Source organism: Agelaius phoeniceus, chromosome 5, assembly GCF_051311805.1.
Source record: "Agelaius phoeniceus isolate bAgePho1 chromosome 5, bAgePho1.hap1, whole genome shotgun sequence".
NCBI lineage: Eukaryota > Metazoa > Chordata > Aves > Passeriformes > Icteridae > Agelaius > Agelaius phoeniceus.
In genome coordinates, this window is record NC_135269.1 from 57680323 (window position 1) to 57698600 (window position 18278).

Here is an 18278-nt window from a genome sequence, read left to right on the forward strand (position 1 = left end):
AAGCCCTGGCAAAAAGTCTCTCTCCAGCTTTATTAAAAGCCCCCTTTAAGTACTGAAAGGTTACAGTAACATCTCCCCAGAGCCTTTTCTTCTCCAGGCTCAAAAACCTCAATATTCTCAGCCTTTTCCTCATGGGAGAGATGCTCCAGCCCTCTGGTCACCTTCATGGCCCTTCTCTGGACCCACTCCAGAGCTCCATGTCTGGCTGTGCTGGGGGTCCCTGAAATGGGTGCAGCACTGCAGGTGGGTGCTCACAAGGACAGGGTAGCAGGGCAAAATCCCTTCCCTCACCTTGCTGCCCACCTGCCTTGCATGCAGCCCAGGACACAGCTGGCTTTCTGGGCTGCAAGTGCACATTGCCAGTCCTGTCCACCAGCATCCCAAGTCCTTCTCTGCAGGGTTATTTCTTCCAACCAACCCTACCTGCAACTACATGACTGTTTTATCTACTAAGTAAAGTGTTATCATCACAGAAAGGAAACAAAGCAGGAGAATGGGAGAAGGAAAACAAGAAACCCTTTTATTTCAGCAGCACTGCAGTTGCACTGAATTAACTGTAACATCATTAGTCACACCACTAGCATAATCTTTCAAGCCTTCTTTTGATGGATGAGTCCATCCTTTAATACATCTAACACTATTCCATTTATATAACAGCTTAAATTTTCATTGATGCAGTTTAATTCCATTGCAATTGGTTTCCGTATTTTGCTTCGCAGTACCTGATAGTTTTGTATGAAAACAGAATTTTAAGGAGAAATTGCCTAATCTGTGAACTTCCTTTCCTAGAAAAAATAAAGCAACAGGCTAGTGACAGTGATGTTCCAGAAGCAGGTAAAACAGTTGGAGGAGTTTGCATTTCTTTACCTGGCTTTCTTCCTTCCCAGTAGATTTCAAGCTCTCACTTTTTTCTTGATAACTTTTCACATAATTTTGCTATGTGGTGAAATAGTTTAAAATTTAGGAGGTCTGAGACATTGAAATAAGCAAGCCAGCATTTGTTACAGGAATTGATGTAGTAAAATGACTGTGCATTTCAAAAACGCTACACAAAACACTGAGCTTTAACCAGGAAAAATACACTTAAAACACCTTCAAAAAAGTTAAAGCCTTTTGTTGCTGACTCAATCCTAGAACCATTTTGTCAAAAATGAACTCTGTTACAAGGTTCAATTCACAATGCACCTTAGCCAATGAAACATTCATATTAAAATACATTACAGGAAAGAATGTTGTAGATGCTTCTAATCTTCATAAACTTTTAAGCCCATGAACATTTACACAAAAAGATACCATAATTAGACTCCAACTTGCTGCCTGTAACAGAAAAGTTGTGCCTTCATTTATAGCTTTTCCACATAGAAAAAAATCAAACTCTCAGTGAAGTAGCATAGGTACCAAGTTCTAAAATATGAAGATAATTTCAGGAACTATTAAGACAGTAATCACTTATAGGTTGCTATATTAACAACTGAAAAATTAATAAATAAGCCAGGTGTTTACCACCTTAGTGAGATTCTGAGCAACTATTCTTCATGCTTGGTAACAAATTTGCAAAACATGCATCTAGAGCCTGAAGTTTCTGTTCTGCTCTAGAACATCACACACAATGAAACATGCAGACATTTTGATTAAGAGAAGTTGAACAGGTTTTTTTTTTTCCCATTTCCCTTCTTTCTTTTCTATGCCAAACTCTCCAATGGGAAAATCAGAAAACCCCTGTTTTTCATACATGTACTCTTTTTCAGCCTTAAAGTAGTCCAAACCCATGACATTAATCAGTTAACTCCACTACTTACAGACAGGAAAAATCAATTTACCTGAATGCCATCAAGCAACTTGCTCATGCACCAGTAGCTGTCAGCTTCTATGTTCTGCAGCACTTCTTCAGGCAGACTGGAAACATCAAAATTTTCCACTTCTTCTTCTTCTGTTTCAGGAAAAGAAAGAGAAAGACAAGTCAATGAAGTGCACAGAATAAATAAAGCAAGAATGAGGAAAAGAATTGAAAACAAAGACAGCCACCACTTATCTTTGAGTCAGAAACCAATGCACGTTTTCTTTAACGGGGCCTAAATGAATCATTTATTGCTTAACTGTGTCATCTAATGGCTTTAAATGTTAATAAATACTTAATTTCTTGCAGACTGTGAAAATCTCAAATCATGCCTGGTTAACCAGAATTAATACATAATAAATCACTTTATTCTAAACATTTCACACCTGAAAGAGGATCAGAAGCACTTTGAGAGCCCTCAAGCTATATATGAGCAATCCCTGAAGAAGATGACTATATTTGCACCATGCACAGAATGTGCAAGTATGTTGCCACTCTTCACAGAAGAAAAAGCCCTGAAAAATACTTCTCAGAAAAGCACTGAACTTTATGTAAAAAAGCAGACTACAGCTTGAATTTAGAAAAGAAAAATCCTTCCAAATAGAAAAGAAAATTATTGATGTATCCACTACAGCATGAAACAAAACTTCAGTACATCTTACACATATTAACTCACAAAAAAGTCTTACACTTATACAGTTTATTATATTTTTATAAATCAGTGCCCCACTGTAAAAAAAAATCTAGTTAATATTTATAACTTTCAGTTTAATATTTCAAATGGCAAAAAAAGAAGCAACCCATTCTCACTCTGCCTCACTGTGTCTACAGAAAAACAACAGTAAATGCACAGAGTTCCTCATATTTATATAAAATACAAACATATACTGAAGTGTCTTCCCTTTGAATGAAGTCTTCAGGCCCTCCTCCACCAAACATTTGCTGAAAGAATGAGATTACAACTACTTTGACAACGTGCTCCTTTGCAAATTTTCTGCCTTGGAGCAGCTTTCCTTTTCATGACACTGGTATCACATTTCTGAAAGAAAAGGCAGCTATAAGCCATAGCACAACACACATGGGTATGAAAAGATAACAAATGAAAAAGACTTGTTATGTTCTCTTTCTCATCTTTCTTATCCTACCTCATTTTTGTCTCTCTCTTTCAAAATCTATCAAAATCATTTTGCACTATATTCTCACATCAGGTTTTAAACCAACAAAAAAGCTGAAGATCCATATAAACATCAGAGGTGGGCATCTTCACCTCCCTTCACAGCCAACAAAGAACACCAAGAAGTGACAGAGTACTACCTGACTTGTTCTAAACAAGAAAGATAAATAAATCAGATGAATCACATTTTTTAAAAATCTTGTTTCTCAGTATTAGGTATAATTTGCTTTTAAAAGGATTGCCTCAGAATGCAGACCTTTAAATTGTGGAAGTCTAAACTAAGCTGAAAAAAAGCTTTAAACACCCACCAAATGATCTGCTGTCCTGTGACTGAACTACCTGCAAGTTGTAAGAAAACCAGGGCAGTTTGTAGGTAGGCTAAATGATGCAACCTGTACAGCAACAACACTCCAGCATTAGTATTTTGGAAAAACCAGATTCTTATTGTTCTAATAAAGATGAATTATCAAATTAGAATGACCAATTTTTATTCCCCCCAGAAAATACACTATAGCTTTTAAGAAATATCTTTCAATGGCTCCAATTACTGTTCATCAGAGGTATGTTCCCCAAGCACAAAGAGGAAGTCAGGACAGGCCTTTCTGAAAAGAACACAGGTCTGACACAAATTTACTACTCTAAGTAAAATTCTCATTATTCCACAGGGAACAACAACCTAGAAAAGGATATAGATAAGATATAGATGGCTTTTAGGAATCTTTTCACTGAAAGAATCAGCAGTCCCCAATTATAATGTCACAGAACCACATGCTCAGCCATTACAGACATTAAAAAAGCAGTTTTATGAAGTACTTGTCCAGCTGTCTTGTTTTGTCTCCCCTCTTAAGAGCTATCCAAGAAAATTTTGCTTTCTGTGGCTTAAAGAGACTGATCTTTTCCATAACCCTCTTAAAGACAAAATAATTATTCAGTATCTTTTGTATATTCTTTAAATATATAAGCTACTTCTAGACCAATTTTCAATCCCATTGTGCTTCCAATTCATCACACTAAGTCATCTCTTCTAAAGTCAGATAATGAAGTTTTGAAATTAAAAAAATCTAATTAAGTGTTTCAGACAACTCAGTTGTATTTCTATTGTACCCTAGCAGTACAATACCAAACCCTACAGTACAATACAGTACCCTGTGTAAAGCAACTGTGTCAAGCTTTGGCTTAAAATTCTGCAACCAAGTATTTCAACAAATAAATCTAATTACTTGGAGCTATAATACAATACAGTTTCATTAAATCAGCTAAGATGTATATTTTTGGATATGTTATATTAACTGGTATTTTATTATTTAAATGTGGTCTATGATGAACAAGGAGAAGCACTGTGGAAGCACCCAAGAACTCTCCTAATAAAGATGGCACAGCATCCCAAAAGCAAAGTCTCAAACAAGGAAGTGCTCAGTGATGTCAATGGTTTCTGCTGCACCAATACACCCTACCTTGCTACACTTTACTGAGGAAGTTCAAAACTGACACTGAGTATCCAAAGGACCCTTTTCCAAAGTACAAATGAAATTTTAAAAGGCCATCCCTTTTGACAAGCTCCAATTAAGGAACATTTGATTGGCAGAATGCTATGGAAAATCATAATCTACATATTAAGCATTTATTCATTTATTTGGGTATGCACATAGTACAAAATGCTTCTTTTCCCCTGAAGCTTTAAGGGCAAAAGCAGTAACTCTCTCTCTCTTTTTTTTTCTTATTTGGATGAAGAAATAAACACACTAGAAAAGTTTTGAAAGAAAGACCACAAGAGATTTCAGAATAAACAGAAGCAAAAATAACAACATAACCATCCCAAAAGTACCTAAGATACTATTTGTGCTTGAGAACATAATTGCAATTTCTGGTTTTAAATAAATTTAAATTTATTTTCAATTACTGAAATCTGAATGGACAGTAACATAAAGAATGAATAAAAGAATGTGGATAGAAATAGCAGGCCAGTGTGTGCAATATGTGTGGGAGAAAAGTTCACTGCCTAAAACTTCCCAATTATGAAGTCATACAGTTTCCTGTGGAGATCTTTATCATGCTATCTATACAAGTGTAAAAGACAGGAAAATGCCTGGTGGCCTGGAGGAGAACTGCTGTAGCATGGAGTCTGTGACATGCTGATCTGAATACGTGCATTGCTGTAAGCATGGGATTAGCTCTTCTTTACTCACTCCCAGGGTATGCTTCCAAAAATTCCCACCCTGCAGGAAGACTAACTTTTTCTAAACAGTTCTAACTGGATCCACTCACAAAAGCAGAGACATAAGGATAAAATCAAAATTTTAAAAAATACTGCTTACAGCCACTTACAGATTTAGTTTCCCAATGACAGCAGAAAGTAAACATGCTAAACAGCTTGCCTCAATTAAAAGTAGGTTTTAATTCAAGATTAAGCCTAATGGATGATTTTGATTGAAGTTGTACAGAATGCTAAAATTAAGTTCACAAGTGATCTTTGTCTTTTAGCTGTAAGAGACTTCTTCTAAAGAGTGCTGGAATTTTACCTTTTCAGTACAGATCAGGGGTAAAAACACATGCAACCAACAAAAAGGTAGTTTGCATTCAGAACTCTTCTAAACCTGCTACTGACACCAAAACTCAATTTTTATAAAGTGTGAAAAAAATTATTGTAACTTGATAGTTTTCATACATTATTACACCAAGCGACTTCCTATAAAAGATACCTCCTTTAAATAAAGCACACATTCTCTCAAAGTATTTTTTTAATGAAACAAACATTTAATTGTGTTACAAATGTTTTAACTGTAGCTTATCTTGAAATTGTTTCTCAACACTCAGAATCAGCAAAATTCAGATGAATTCACTGGAGTGCGAGGTAGGGGATAAAATGGATGGCAGGGTAAAAAAGACCTTGTGCTGAAGCCCAAAACAGATTGCAATATCCCCAGTAAATTATGATTGCTCATTACAAACACTCAATATACAAAATAATACATAAAAACATTAGATCAGTTAATGAGCTGAACAATTTAAAAGTGGGGATTTTTTTAGCACTATTTTGTGTAAATGTAGAAAAAGCATTACCATATACCTGAAGTCCAAATTACGTGTCCTTGGCAGCAGTGCAAGGAAACCATTCTGACCACAGATGCACAGGTGCTTCTCTGTATCAAGCTTACTGTGCTGCAATCTATTTCAGGTGTTACATCTTCAGGCAGATCTAACATAAAGGTTACCACCCAAGTATGCAAGTATAAAAAAAATCATACACACGATTTTACGCAGAGGTGCACAGTAATATTTCCACAGCTAGATTTTACATATTCCACTCCAAACTCAGTTTTCAAAAAGCCTTATGAAACACCTCTCCAGTCACTGTTGCACTAAGGCAATGGTTTCTAAGAAGATCAGGACATAATAGAGCATTTAAATGTAAATTCTTTCAGTAACAATTGCCTGATTAAATATGTATATTACCATATCAATATCTCCCATTGAAAAAGTCCTAGTTACATAATAATCTTGATAGAAATAGCTCTTAAGCTGTTAAGGATGAATCACCAAAGTAAAACCTTCCCTTTTCTTTGTGGTACTGCAGTCACAAAGGTAAAATTTTAAAAAAACCTTAATCTTCTCATCAGTCCAGGCTTAGGTAAACATGACCTTACTGCATTTCAAATATTCCCCTATAAACAGTCATGTTCTCACATAGAGGATATATTGACAACTTGTCTATTTTAATATTGTTAATAATCTTAAATTTGTTTTCAATTCATCTTCCACAATACCCTTCAAATGCAATAGGAAGCAAGATAAATATCTTTATGCATCCATGTAAGAATAGTGTTTCAAACACTAATCATTATATTCTATTCATATGAATTCTCTAAATAATTTGCTGCACATGGCAACTGTCATAATCCTGTGTGACCTGGTGAGCAAGGTAAATCATCCTGTCCAAAAACACTGTAAACTTGATTACATGGACTGGACATCTATGCTCATCAAAATTAATGTATGACCCTGGAGGTACTCTCAATTTGCTCTGTCACAAAAGACTAGATCCTTCACATACTCTTCCTTTAATTCCAGATTCTGTATGAAAGTAATCAGTAAATCATTCAGAGACTTCTTTTAGTGGGCCTACATTGCTTGCCAGTAAGATCTTTCCTACTCAGGTTTTGTCTTGGCTAGATTTTAACTATTTTTTTTTCCTCCACACTAAATAAAACAGAATTTGCCTTTATTTAATATTCATAACCCACTGCACATATAGACACAAAAAAAGACCTGTTTTTAAGGATGGTAAATTTATTTGAAAAATGGAAACTCTCAGGTCATGTTGCAAATTAAACAAAAGACATGAGTTCCTCAGAGGCTGCAGGCTGAGATTACTGCTTCACGAGTCAGACAGGAGGAAGATTAAGAGATCTATGACCAAAACAGGGTACAAAGGAGAATTAAGTAAAACTGGTGGTGCCAACATGTCTTTGACTCACAGAACTTGCATAATGCCAAATACAGGACTGAGAACCTCTTCCACACAGGTGAGAAATCAGCCAGTAAGTGCAGTTTGAAATTAGAAGAGTCTAAGACACATCCTTGGGCATATTATTATGAAACAGAAGCCTTCAAACCTTGTAAGATGGCAGCTCTTCTTAAAAATGGATTTCACCAACAATGAACAAATTTTTCTCACAGTACTCACTTCAAAAGCTTTGCTATTGTCAACCAAAACAGCCTGCCAGGGAGAAGCTGGGCATGTGACAACAAATTAAGGGACTCATAATTAGCAACCAGTATGCATGGTGAGCACAGGATGCTGATGAGTATTTTCTTAGAATGCCACATAAGGGAATTCTCAGGGAAGTCCAAAAGGTGCTTGGAGAATAGGAAATGAAAGATTAAAGGTTGAACATGTCTCCCACATTGCATTTTTAATTAACTAGTTTGTGCTTTGTCATTTAATTTTTTAAAGCATCAACACACATATCCACAAACACACAAGAGACAAAACCCCAAGTGTGGGACAAGAGCAAACTGTAGCATGGTCAAAAAAGTTTAAAGCAAACCTCAGGAATACAGGCCTTCCCTGTGTTCAGGTACGGGATTGATTAGTGACTTATTTCAGAACTATCACCCTTGCACTGGAAAAGCCTTCAAAGAGAATCCATAAATTAATGTAGTTTTGAAAAAGAACTATTTATTGGAGATTGAAAAAAATCAATTGTACTAAAAGCTACAATGTATATAAAAGATAAAGAAACCAGTATATGTATTTGCACATACAAGGGTGAACTTTAAAAGTATGGAAAATTAATACTTCTTTACTGAAAATATTTCCCAAAAAAAAAAGAAAAATCAGAAAAAAAATTTGTATTGCATGTAATTACTTAATAATAGAGGGCTGGCAAAGAGAACTCATTTGAACAATTTCATAAACAGCAATATGTTTACTACACTTCCTGGATAACTTAAAAAGCTCAAAGGTTCAACTCTAACTTGGGTAAATATAAAATCAATACAAATTATCCAAGAACTTGTACGTGAATATAAAAACTCAGAAATATAATTTTTTCTGTGACTGAAGACTGAAAAATTTGCCACTGCCACATAAGCTCATCAACCATTTACACATAACCATAACTCTGTGTAAGTATAACTCCACTCACCCATGAAGCAATTTTTATTTTAACCCATTAATGTCATTTGAATGGCATATCAAAATAAGTTCTCAAAGAAAAATGGATGGCAGAGCAAACAACTGTCCCTCAGTGACAACATCCCCACGCGTCTATGACTGTGGCAGTTTCCTGCAACCCACACTGTTCAATATCCAATTTTCAATTGGATATATATCAATTTTCTTAACCAAAATTACATGTTTCCATGTTTTGTAATCTCCCACATCATTCACAGCTAATAAGAAATCCACCTAATGGATTTCTTGCCTTATTTACAAAAGAAATTAAGTGACATCCATTATTTCTGCTTTTTAGCACAAACTGCAGATACTGAATTTGAAGAAGCATATTTGAGGAGAATGCATTCTGCAGGAAAAACTATTCCTTCCATTGCTTAATTGCTGAATGCATTCCTTAACTACCTTAATTTGCTGTGACTTACACTTTCCTAATGAAACTGCTACATATGCTTCTGAGGCAAAAAAGCCACAAGGCTTGCACTTTTCATAAATTTCAAACATATTCTTACCAATTGTATAGGTATTTATTGTCAAGATAAAGAAATAATCAAACCTCTAGGAAAAAAGAAGCCTGCTCTATCTGTTCAAAAATAATAGTATGAGCTCTAATTTTCTTCAACAATGTTATTGTAAGAAAGGTAGTTGTCCTTAAATTTCAGTCACATACCACAGTAAATTTCAATGTCATAATTAACTAAAGGAACACATAAATGAATTCACAAATGCTTTTGATGAGAACACAATTGATAAGCCAATTTTTTTAAGTAGTGGGATTTGTCAAAGCGAATGTCCTATAAAAGCATAAAGTACTTTCTGCTTCTATGAAATAATGCAATGAAAGCCTACAGAAGAAAAACTGTTTTGCAAGAAAACTTTTTTCCCTTTTTTTCGTTATGTGCTCAAGTACATAATTTTTCACTTCTGCTTTAAAATTTTTTTTCCACAGCTTAAAGAAAAAATTTAAAATATCATATTTCTCAAATAAGAAACCAGCAAAATATCCCCATGCTAATGAAAAACCCAATGACTTAATTACTATGATTAAAAAGTTTGCATTCAAATTACAAGCAAAGCCAACTCAAATTAAAGTTTCAGCACAAAAACTTCTGTCAGATTTATCTGTATTGGTTTGACAACTATAAATTATTAACTAACCATGTCTCTCATTGAAAATAAGACAAAAAAAAATTCTTACAATTCTTTTTAAAGCACTGATCCACCGAATTTGAAAATCTTTTCTTAGATCTTCAGCTACTACTGATCTCTGCAACAGGATTGGAATGTTACACTTCTGGCATTTGTAAAGCATGTTGTCATTGCTTAAGCATTGCTCTTTCTCTTTTAGCTTTTCTTCCCACAAGTTACTTCATAATAAACACACAAAACTGTGATATTTGGATGTCAAAAGCCACTTTTAATGGCATAAAAGCCATTAAAGTAATTTCCCAGTCTGTTGGAAAGCATTCTTGAGAAGTCTTAGATCTGGAAGTATAAGCACTTCTGTGCCGCTTCAGTGAAAAGAGATGATCACTAATTATAACTACATGGAGACCATGGGGAGAGGAGAAATAGGAATGCAGAAGCCAAAACTAAAATATGCTGCTTCCTTTGGAATACATGTCTCTCCCATAGCTATATTTATTGCAATTAACTCTCTTCTTCACAATTCTTCCATTTTTATACCTGAAGAAATTTTTTGGCTTCTCTTCAATTTTAGTTTACTGCTTCTACCAGTATTCAAGATTTTTTTTTCTATTTATTCCCATGACCCAACATTTCCAGTCTGTAGTTTCAAACAGAACAGCCTTCACTAATGTCTCATTACTTTCTCATAGTATGAGTCTATTAGTTTAATTGCCTTCAAAAATGAGACAATATAAATCAAAAAATGTATTTCAAACTTGGAAAATGCTGTTTTTTACATTAGCATTAATTTTATAAAATTAATTTCATTTTTAAAATACTGGAAGTGTGCACTAAGCATCATGAAATAGTACATCTTCTTTAGACAGATACATTTGAAAATTTAGAAACACACATATAAATGCAAAACAAACTTTAAAAGCAGGTAATTTAAACCCACATCATCCCATGCAGTAAAAGAGGACTTTCATTGACAGATTTGTTTTAATATATACATGGGGAACTAAAAATCTTTTTTCTCAAGTTCTTTTTAGTATACATCAGAGAAGAAAAAAAAGCAAACTTGAATGATACAAAAAAGTGATTTAAAAGACAAATCTGAGTTAGCTGAAAACATCAAACACTTCAAATCAATAGTTAGTCTAGACCTGACTTATTTATTCTGATTACTTATGACAGAAGTTTGAGTAGTCCCTTTTGACCTAAGAAAATTTTTTTATTAATTCAGAGATTTCTTCTATACATCTCTTGTAGCAAAGATTGAAATGAACACCTCTTATTTTGCCCATAAGACAGGATTTGGAAAGTTTCCTCACAAGAAATATCTAAGTAAAAAATCCACACAATCTCCTGCTATGAGGTGGTGTTTTATAGGTTCCATCAGATCTCTTTCAGACTTTTTGCCTCTTTGATAGACTTCTAGGCACTGATATGATTGAAGAAATTTTTATTAGTAACTTTCAAGTTCCTACTTGGCTTTTCCTCTGAAGTGTAAAAGTTATGAAAGTCATCTAAAAGATGGGCTTCACAAAGGCTTGAACTCCCAGTTACTTTTCAAAAAAGTATTCACTTTAAATCACAGCTTTACCACAAAAGATAAATGGAGGGTGGGCCATACACCATAATATGCTGATCAGTATTCTCAAGACACACTTCTTTGGTATGACATGGAAGCAGGCAATAAATATTTAAAACAAACAAACAAATTAAAATAAACCAAAACACTAAATTCCACCTGCAGATGCCTCCACTTGCAAGAATGGGGAGAGCAGTACAACAAATAACAAGAAGTTGTACATTTAAGGAAATATAATCCAATTATTTTTGCTCTAACATTAATAAGAAAACTTTGTAATGTTAGGAAGAGTAGGAAGATGATTGTAATCTCACACCTACAGATGTAGTCAAAACCATTTTTATGAAATGGTAATTGCCAATTTTTCCATTCCTATCTTATGCCACCAAAGATTTAAAATTTTCATTTAATTCCCTACTTCACAGGACAGCCAGTCATATACATTTTTAAGAAAAGAATATTTAATTTAAACTGTGGTACACTGAAGCTATTACTACCAGCCATCAAAAATCATTAGTTCTGAAAAATCCTCTGTCCAACACTGATTTTAATCTTTGAGAAAATGTTTGCTTCCTCATATCTGCTCTATAAGCTGTTCTCCACAGCCAACCTTTCTCAATCAATTTAGATACATTTTTTTAAAGCTTGTAAGTCAAACACAGATCAAAAATGCACCAACTGTTGCTACACTTTCAGTGAAAATATGATAATTAGGTATGAGTCTCTTTTGAAACATTTATTTACCTAGGGTAAAGTGACAGGTTTCAGACTTGGAGCACAGCAACTTCAAATGCAGATGCTATTCTGAAAAAAAGTTATATAGATTGTCCTTTCTTTGAAGATCACTTAAAAAATTAACAAATTTGAAAGACTAATAGACCTTAAAATTTCAGGCGTTAAGGGAGGTTGGGTTTTTTTCCTCCTTGTTTTAAACAGACACTCATAAGAGACTATGAGCAATTAATATCATTACTCAAAATACTGAGTTTCCCTCACATAGAAAGCTAAAAATAACAGGCAATTAAGCAGTTGGATATACTTGATATAATCCTGTCTCTTTTTCACTTCTGACAGCTATTATTAACAACAGCCAGAGAATTCTAACTTTAATTAGGCTTACTCCACTTCAAATAGATAGAAGCCTTTTTTAAAATTATCCACAAAAACAATTTTAGTTGAATTACATTAATTTTTTCCTGAAAGACAGTGAAGCTGAGGTACATCCTACTTTGTCAGCTAATACATCCTGATGATTTAAGTATCCAAGACTATTACTACTCTAATCTGTAATCAAACTGAAGAAGATATTTTATCATAGCCCATATTTTATTCAAGCTAGAATACATGCCAGTTCATAAGGACAAGAATTTTTCATTTTACAGTTTGTGCAGTTAACTGAATAGATTTTCAAGGAATTAATTTTTTTTCAGTGGAGGTAATGAAGATTTACTTCAATGGAGTTATTTTTTCCATTGCATCAATATGATATGACTTTAAACACTTTGATCACTAGGAACTACAAATGTACTTAAAAAAAAAAAAAGTAAAATTATAGAAAATGTGACAAAAAGTCTACATATGAAAAGCAAAGGAAGGGGACAAAGCCCAAGTCTACTGGATGGAACAATGCATCCAACATTTCAGATGAACTATTCTAATTAGCTCAGAAATCTAACCATGTATTAGACAGTGAAATGAAAACTGAAACAGAGAGAAGAACTGATTTTGTAAAATTGCATTTTCTATAGTAAATCAAGGTCATTCAAGACAGTACTAGGAAGCAAAATAATAGAAAAGCATGTTGCCATATCCCATATCTGTCTATGATCCCTAACCTGCTAAGCAAAAAGCGTAATTCACAAATCCTTATCATGTGTTATTACACAGCTAAAGCAATCTCAGCACTAAACAGACCTTTGCTTCTCCCTTCTTCCCTGACATGCTCTTATCCCCACATCAGCATTCATATTCTTCTCTAATTCTCAAGATGAGTGCAGAAAGTTAAATAATTCAGTATATTATGGGTGTAGTTTCCAGCCAGTTTAACTGTGCCCAAGGAAAGCCAATGCAGACCAAAAAGAGAAGAGAGGAATGCACAGTTTGGGTTGGAAAAGAAAAAGCAAAGCAACCTGTTTTGACAGCAGAAAGCCCTGCTTCAGCTGTGCCATCTAAGTACACAGCAAAAAAACCCTTTTCTGACCAACTAAACCTAATCTGGAAATACTCAAATATGTGACTCCAGTGTAAAGTTTAAGGAATAGAGAAATTAAGCTACAACAAGCAGGGTACACTGACCTCTTGAAAGAACAAAAGGGATCTGGAAGATTCTACAGCACATAAGAATCCAGTCCACACTCAAGCCCTCACAGGGAATCAAATACATCAATGAGTAAAACACATGCAGCAATATAGCAATATACCCCTACCCAACTATACTACACAGTTACTTGTAGATATTTGCTCTGCTGCTCATTATTGACACCTTCTCTCATGGTTACTATGTTCTAAAATATGCCAAAATAAAGTTGGTGCAATTAGCCAAAATTCCACTAACTAATAAAGTAAATCACCTCATTTTATCAAAGCCTATAGAGAGCACTTATGCCAACAGATCCACTCATACAGTTGATACTAAATGCCACCATAAACTTCCAGTAGGTTGAGCAACCAGGGAAAAACAGTAGGGAATAAACTCTACCACTTGCAAGTCACACACAAACTGTGTATCTGAGTAAAACTTAACTATGTTCATTAGGACTTGTATACTATTGTACCTATATTGAAACATATTCCTTAAATGTAATAGTTTTATAACTAAGCCAGAACAAAGTGCCCACAACAAAATGAGTCCACTGCAGCTAAAAAAGTAATATTACAAGAAGTCATGCCAAACAATGAAGATTAATTTGTCTAGTAAATAACTAAAATAAAGATTCAAGCACAAAAGGATCAAAAGATAAATAGGAATTTATAGTTCACTGGTTCCTATCAATCAGTTCTCTCCATTATACAAGTTCTGCCAACGTATTTGCCCTTCTTCATGCTCCCTTATTCCCTAACCCCTCACAAACTAAGTAGGAGATGTCCTCTTAATACTATCCCTGTTTTCCCTAGTTCTGTTTAGAATGCCTCCAACTACCTTGCTTTATGAACCAGCCCTAGACAGAACAGTATATCATGGCAAGCACTGCTAGCTGACAAACAATTCAAAGAATTCAGTGCTAGTTATTTTCACATGGATTCTCCTACTTGTTTAAAGTGAATAAAGGGATGTAAAATAGTAAGGTTTCTTTACCCAATTAGACCTGAAAAACAACATTATATATTAATAAAGACAATTGCTCAGAGATTATGAATAATTCATTTGTTCTTAAGTGAGACATACATAAAAACAAATTAACAATTTAAAAGTATAATCTGTCCAAGTGCTTCAAAAGCATGCTTGTTAAAGCACTAAAATTCAGGTCTATATTTTTATTGTCTTTGTTTCCAGGTAATTCACCTGAAGGAACTTTAGATTTTTTTCAAAAACTACAACTCAAAAATATTTAAATTAATGGAAAAAATTTCTAACTGCTTTCCCACTGCAGTCAAAATCAGTCCTGCTTCACAGCACAGAACTAGCCAATTCCTCTGTGTCTGGGCTCAACAAAGGTTTCTGCTTACTTCTGGACCTTTCCCATGGTGCAAAGCAGGAGTCATCAATTTGTAAAACCAAACTCAAATATACTGCCTACCTTACTCATACTGCAGCAAGTACAAAATACTTCACTGACAACAGACTGGCCCAGCAATAGGGGGAAGAGTGGGGCAACATATTCCTAGAAATTGAAAAGGTGAACAGTGGATATCTCAAAGCCAGCTAAGATAATGCTGAACAACTTCTTTGCCATGTTGCAGCTATAAATATATATATACACATATATATGTATATCCAGGTGTACATATACTAAGTGTTCGATAATATATGAAAGCAAAGAGTGCAGCAAAGAAAACTGATGGAAAGTAAAAAGATTCAGGTCACTGAGTGGCTTGTATGTATTGCCACTTTTTCAGAGGAATGCTTCTGATGTTTTCTGGACTTACACAGAAGATGTAATTGGCTTTTCAAGTCTGGAATTTAACAGTTCTGTGTAAAATTTCTTCATTCTTTGCTCACCAAAATCACACAGATAACAATACACCATTTAATTATCAAAGAATGTTTCATGGAATATGATTCATGTTTATGGTAACTTGAGTCAACTTTCCTGATGTCATTAGTATTACTATAAAATTATGGAAATATTAAGAAACAGCACTGAAACGTACTTTTGTATATGGAAACTACATTACTAGCAATTTGTATTAAGGAGAAAAAAATCAGTGTGATTAAATGGAACTTGTGCTATGGAATTTTCATTTGACAGAAAAGTGATTTTAATTATTTTGAATAGTTTTTCTTAAAATGCTACAAGGGTTTTAAAAAAACCTTTATTTTCATAATACTTTTACAACTTGCAGAAAAACATTAAAATATAAATTATGCTTCATGTCCGTGCTTTTATGCAAATTCATTTTGTGTTTCATAAATCATTTCAAAAAATGTGTAAATAAAAACATTTTAACACAGTATTGTGCAAAACCTTTTATTTATTTAAGCAAAGAAAAGCCTGAAAACAGTAGAAGTTTATTACAAAGTTTAATGCCAAAATTAAAAGAGAAGTTGAAGAGCATACTACAATTGCAAATAAAATCTTTGCAACTCTCTCAAACTGAAGAAATCTCTTATATTTCTGAACCTCAGTCCTGGGAAGTCTTCCAGAATTTCTCTCCTGATAAATCAGAAGATGGAGAAATTTGAAGGCCCTGGGAGAAGGAGAAGCACCCAGTTAATCCAGTTATAACTCTTTAATCTAGTTTATAAAAACAATTTGTCGTCCTTCATTTTCACCTTTTCTAAATAACTACCAATATGTTACATCTTTTCTACTTTCTTTCCTCAAAACTTCGATGTACAAGTCCTATTCATAATTCTGCAAGGACTAGTGAATTGGTGGAACTGAATAATAAAGGTCTAAATATTTAGACAGCAGGATAAATTATCTCAAATTAATTTATATACAGCAGCAATCAAGGCTTCAGCTTGGTCTTGTAAAGGAAACAATGCATGCTGAAGAAAATTTTACCTTATAACCCTGTAAGTATGAAGAAAAGCAGTTCCCTAAAGTCAGTGGGTTAATATTCTCTGCTCTCTGGCTTGCTTTCTCATCATTCAGAAATTCAGTTTTATGTACATTCCAAACAGATCTATTTATTCCACAAAAATTACAACTCTCCTGAAAAAAAAAAAAAACTCTGCTTAACTAACAAATTTTCGTATTTTATAAACAAACACTGAGGAATTACCTCAGATACAGCCACGATAAAATGCTCCAAGACTGTACTCCAATTATACAATGAAAATAACCATTTTTGATACAGTATTCAAACTGTGGGGAAAAAGACCTCTAAATTAATAGCTTTAAATACAATTATTCACAGTTGAAAGGGGCAAACAGAAGACAAAAGTGAGACTGCATACCAGTTATAAGGGCAGGAAGGCTTCCCATAACATATGAGAGGGAATGGAAAAAGCAGTAAACAAGGGAGTTATAGACAGATGAAGACATTTTCAGGACCAAAGAACATTTCTTCACTCAAAGGAAAAGTAGTAGTCTGAGAATAAATCCTACACCATTTCTAGGATTTGGGCCTAGATTAATTATCCCATAAAGTCATAGCAGTATCAATTCAAAAAACACTAGGTAACAGAAGTTTCATTTAATGCCATCTACAAAAGGATTTAAGATGACAAGAAAAAATACTTACAATGGTAAGATCTCTCTTCTTGAAGTTTTCAGTTCATGAGTTCTTGTAAGATCATCAACTTGTCTCAGGCTCCTCTATTTCAAGAATATCTCAATCGCCATTCCAGTCTTCAGCAGCCTCATTTTTCTTGTCATTCTTTACTTGGCATAAAATGACCAAGTGCTACAATAGTGTTCATTTTCTGCCTTGACTTCCTATTGACTGCTAATTTTCCCTTGAGCCAGTACTCCTAGGCATCTTAAAATTATTTCATACAGCTATTCCACTTAGCAACAATCTGACATACATCCTTATCATGGTGGTACTTCTCTGAAACTTTCATCTCTCTGGATGGTGAATAAATCCAGCTCCTCTTTGGGGTTTTAGATACACACACAAGCCCATGAACGATGATGTACTGGAATGTCAGATAAAGTGAAGTGTAGGTGAGCAAGAGACCACAAGTAATTGTACAGCACAACTTAACACTAGGAAACAATGTAGCTCTACAGGAACTCAGGGCAAGAGGAAGGTGTACAAAGAGCACATCTGTGGCAACTTGGAATAAATAGGACTTGCAGTCCAGTGCAAAATTTCCTTGTCCACTTAAAGTCTACAACCAGTGAGCAGTCACATGGTATATCTTATCTCATTAACAAAAACCCCTCTGGTGCATCTGCAGGGATGAGATTCATTTTGACACAAACTAATATGCTACAAACACAGAGGGCTTTCAGGAAAACTGCCCTGACAGTAATTAGCATTTGTTCTGACAGCACATGTTACAACACTACCATGTCATCCAGGAGGTTAGAAGTAAGCCCAGAATAGTTTTCCTGCACCTCCAGTGTTTGGATTTCTAAAGAGGCTGTTATAGTATGCAAAATAAGATTAAATGCCTCCAGCATTTTTCATGAGGAGGAAAATTTTTTTTTAAAATGTTGAGAATAACACACACAATCATCTGGTATAAGAAACCTAAGGTTTAAAATCATCCTCCTCCTAATTTAGACCAGCAAATCAAAACTGAAACTACTGT

General features: G+C 34.3%; 1 protein-coding gene across 1 annotated transcript in view; it reads right to left on the minus strand.

The window, feature by feature from the left end:
- The window catches only part of TBC1D22A (TBC1 domain family member 22A), a 140791-nt gene that overhangs the window by 88202 nt on the left and 34311 nt on the right, over nucleotides 1-18278 (minus strand). The window contains exon 9 of the mRNA XM_054631460.2: nucleotides 1821-1930. Coding sequence (XP_054487435.1) covers nucleotides 1821-1930 — 110 coding nt within the window. The remainder of the gene's footprint in view (nucleotides 1-1820; nucleotides 1931-18278) is intronic.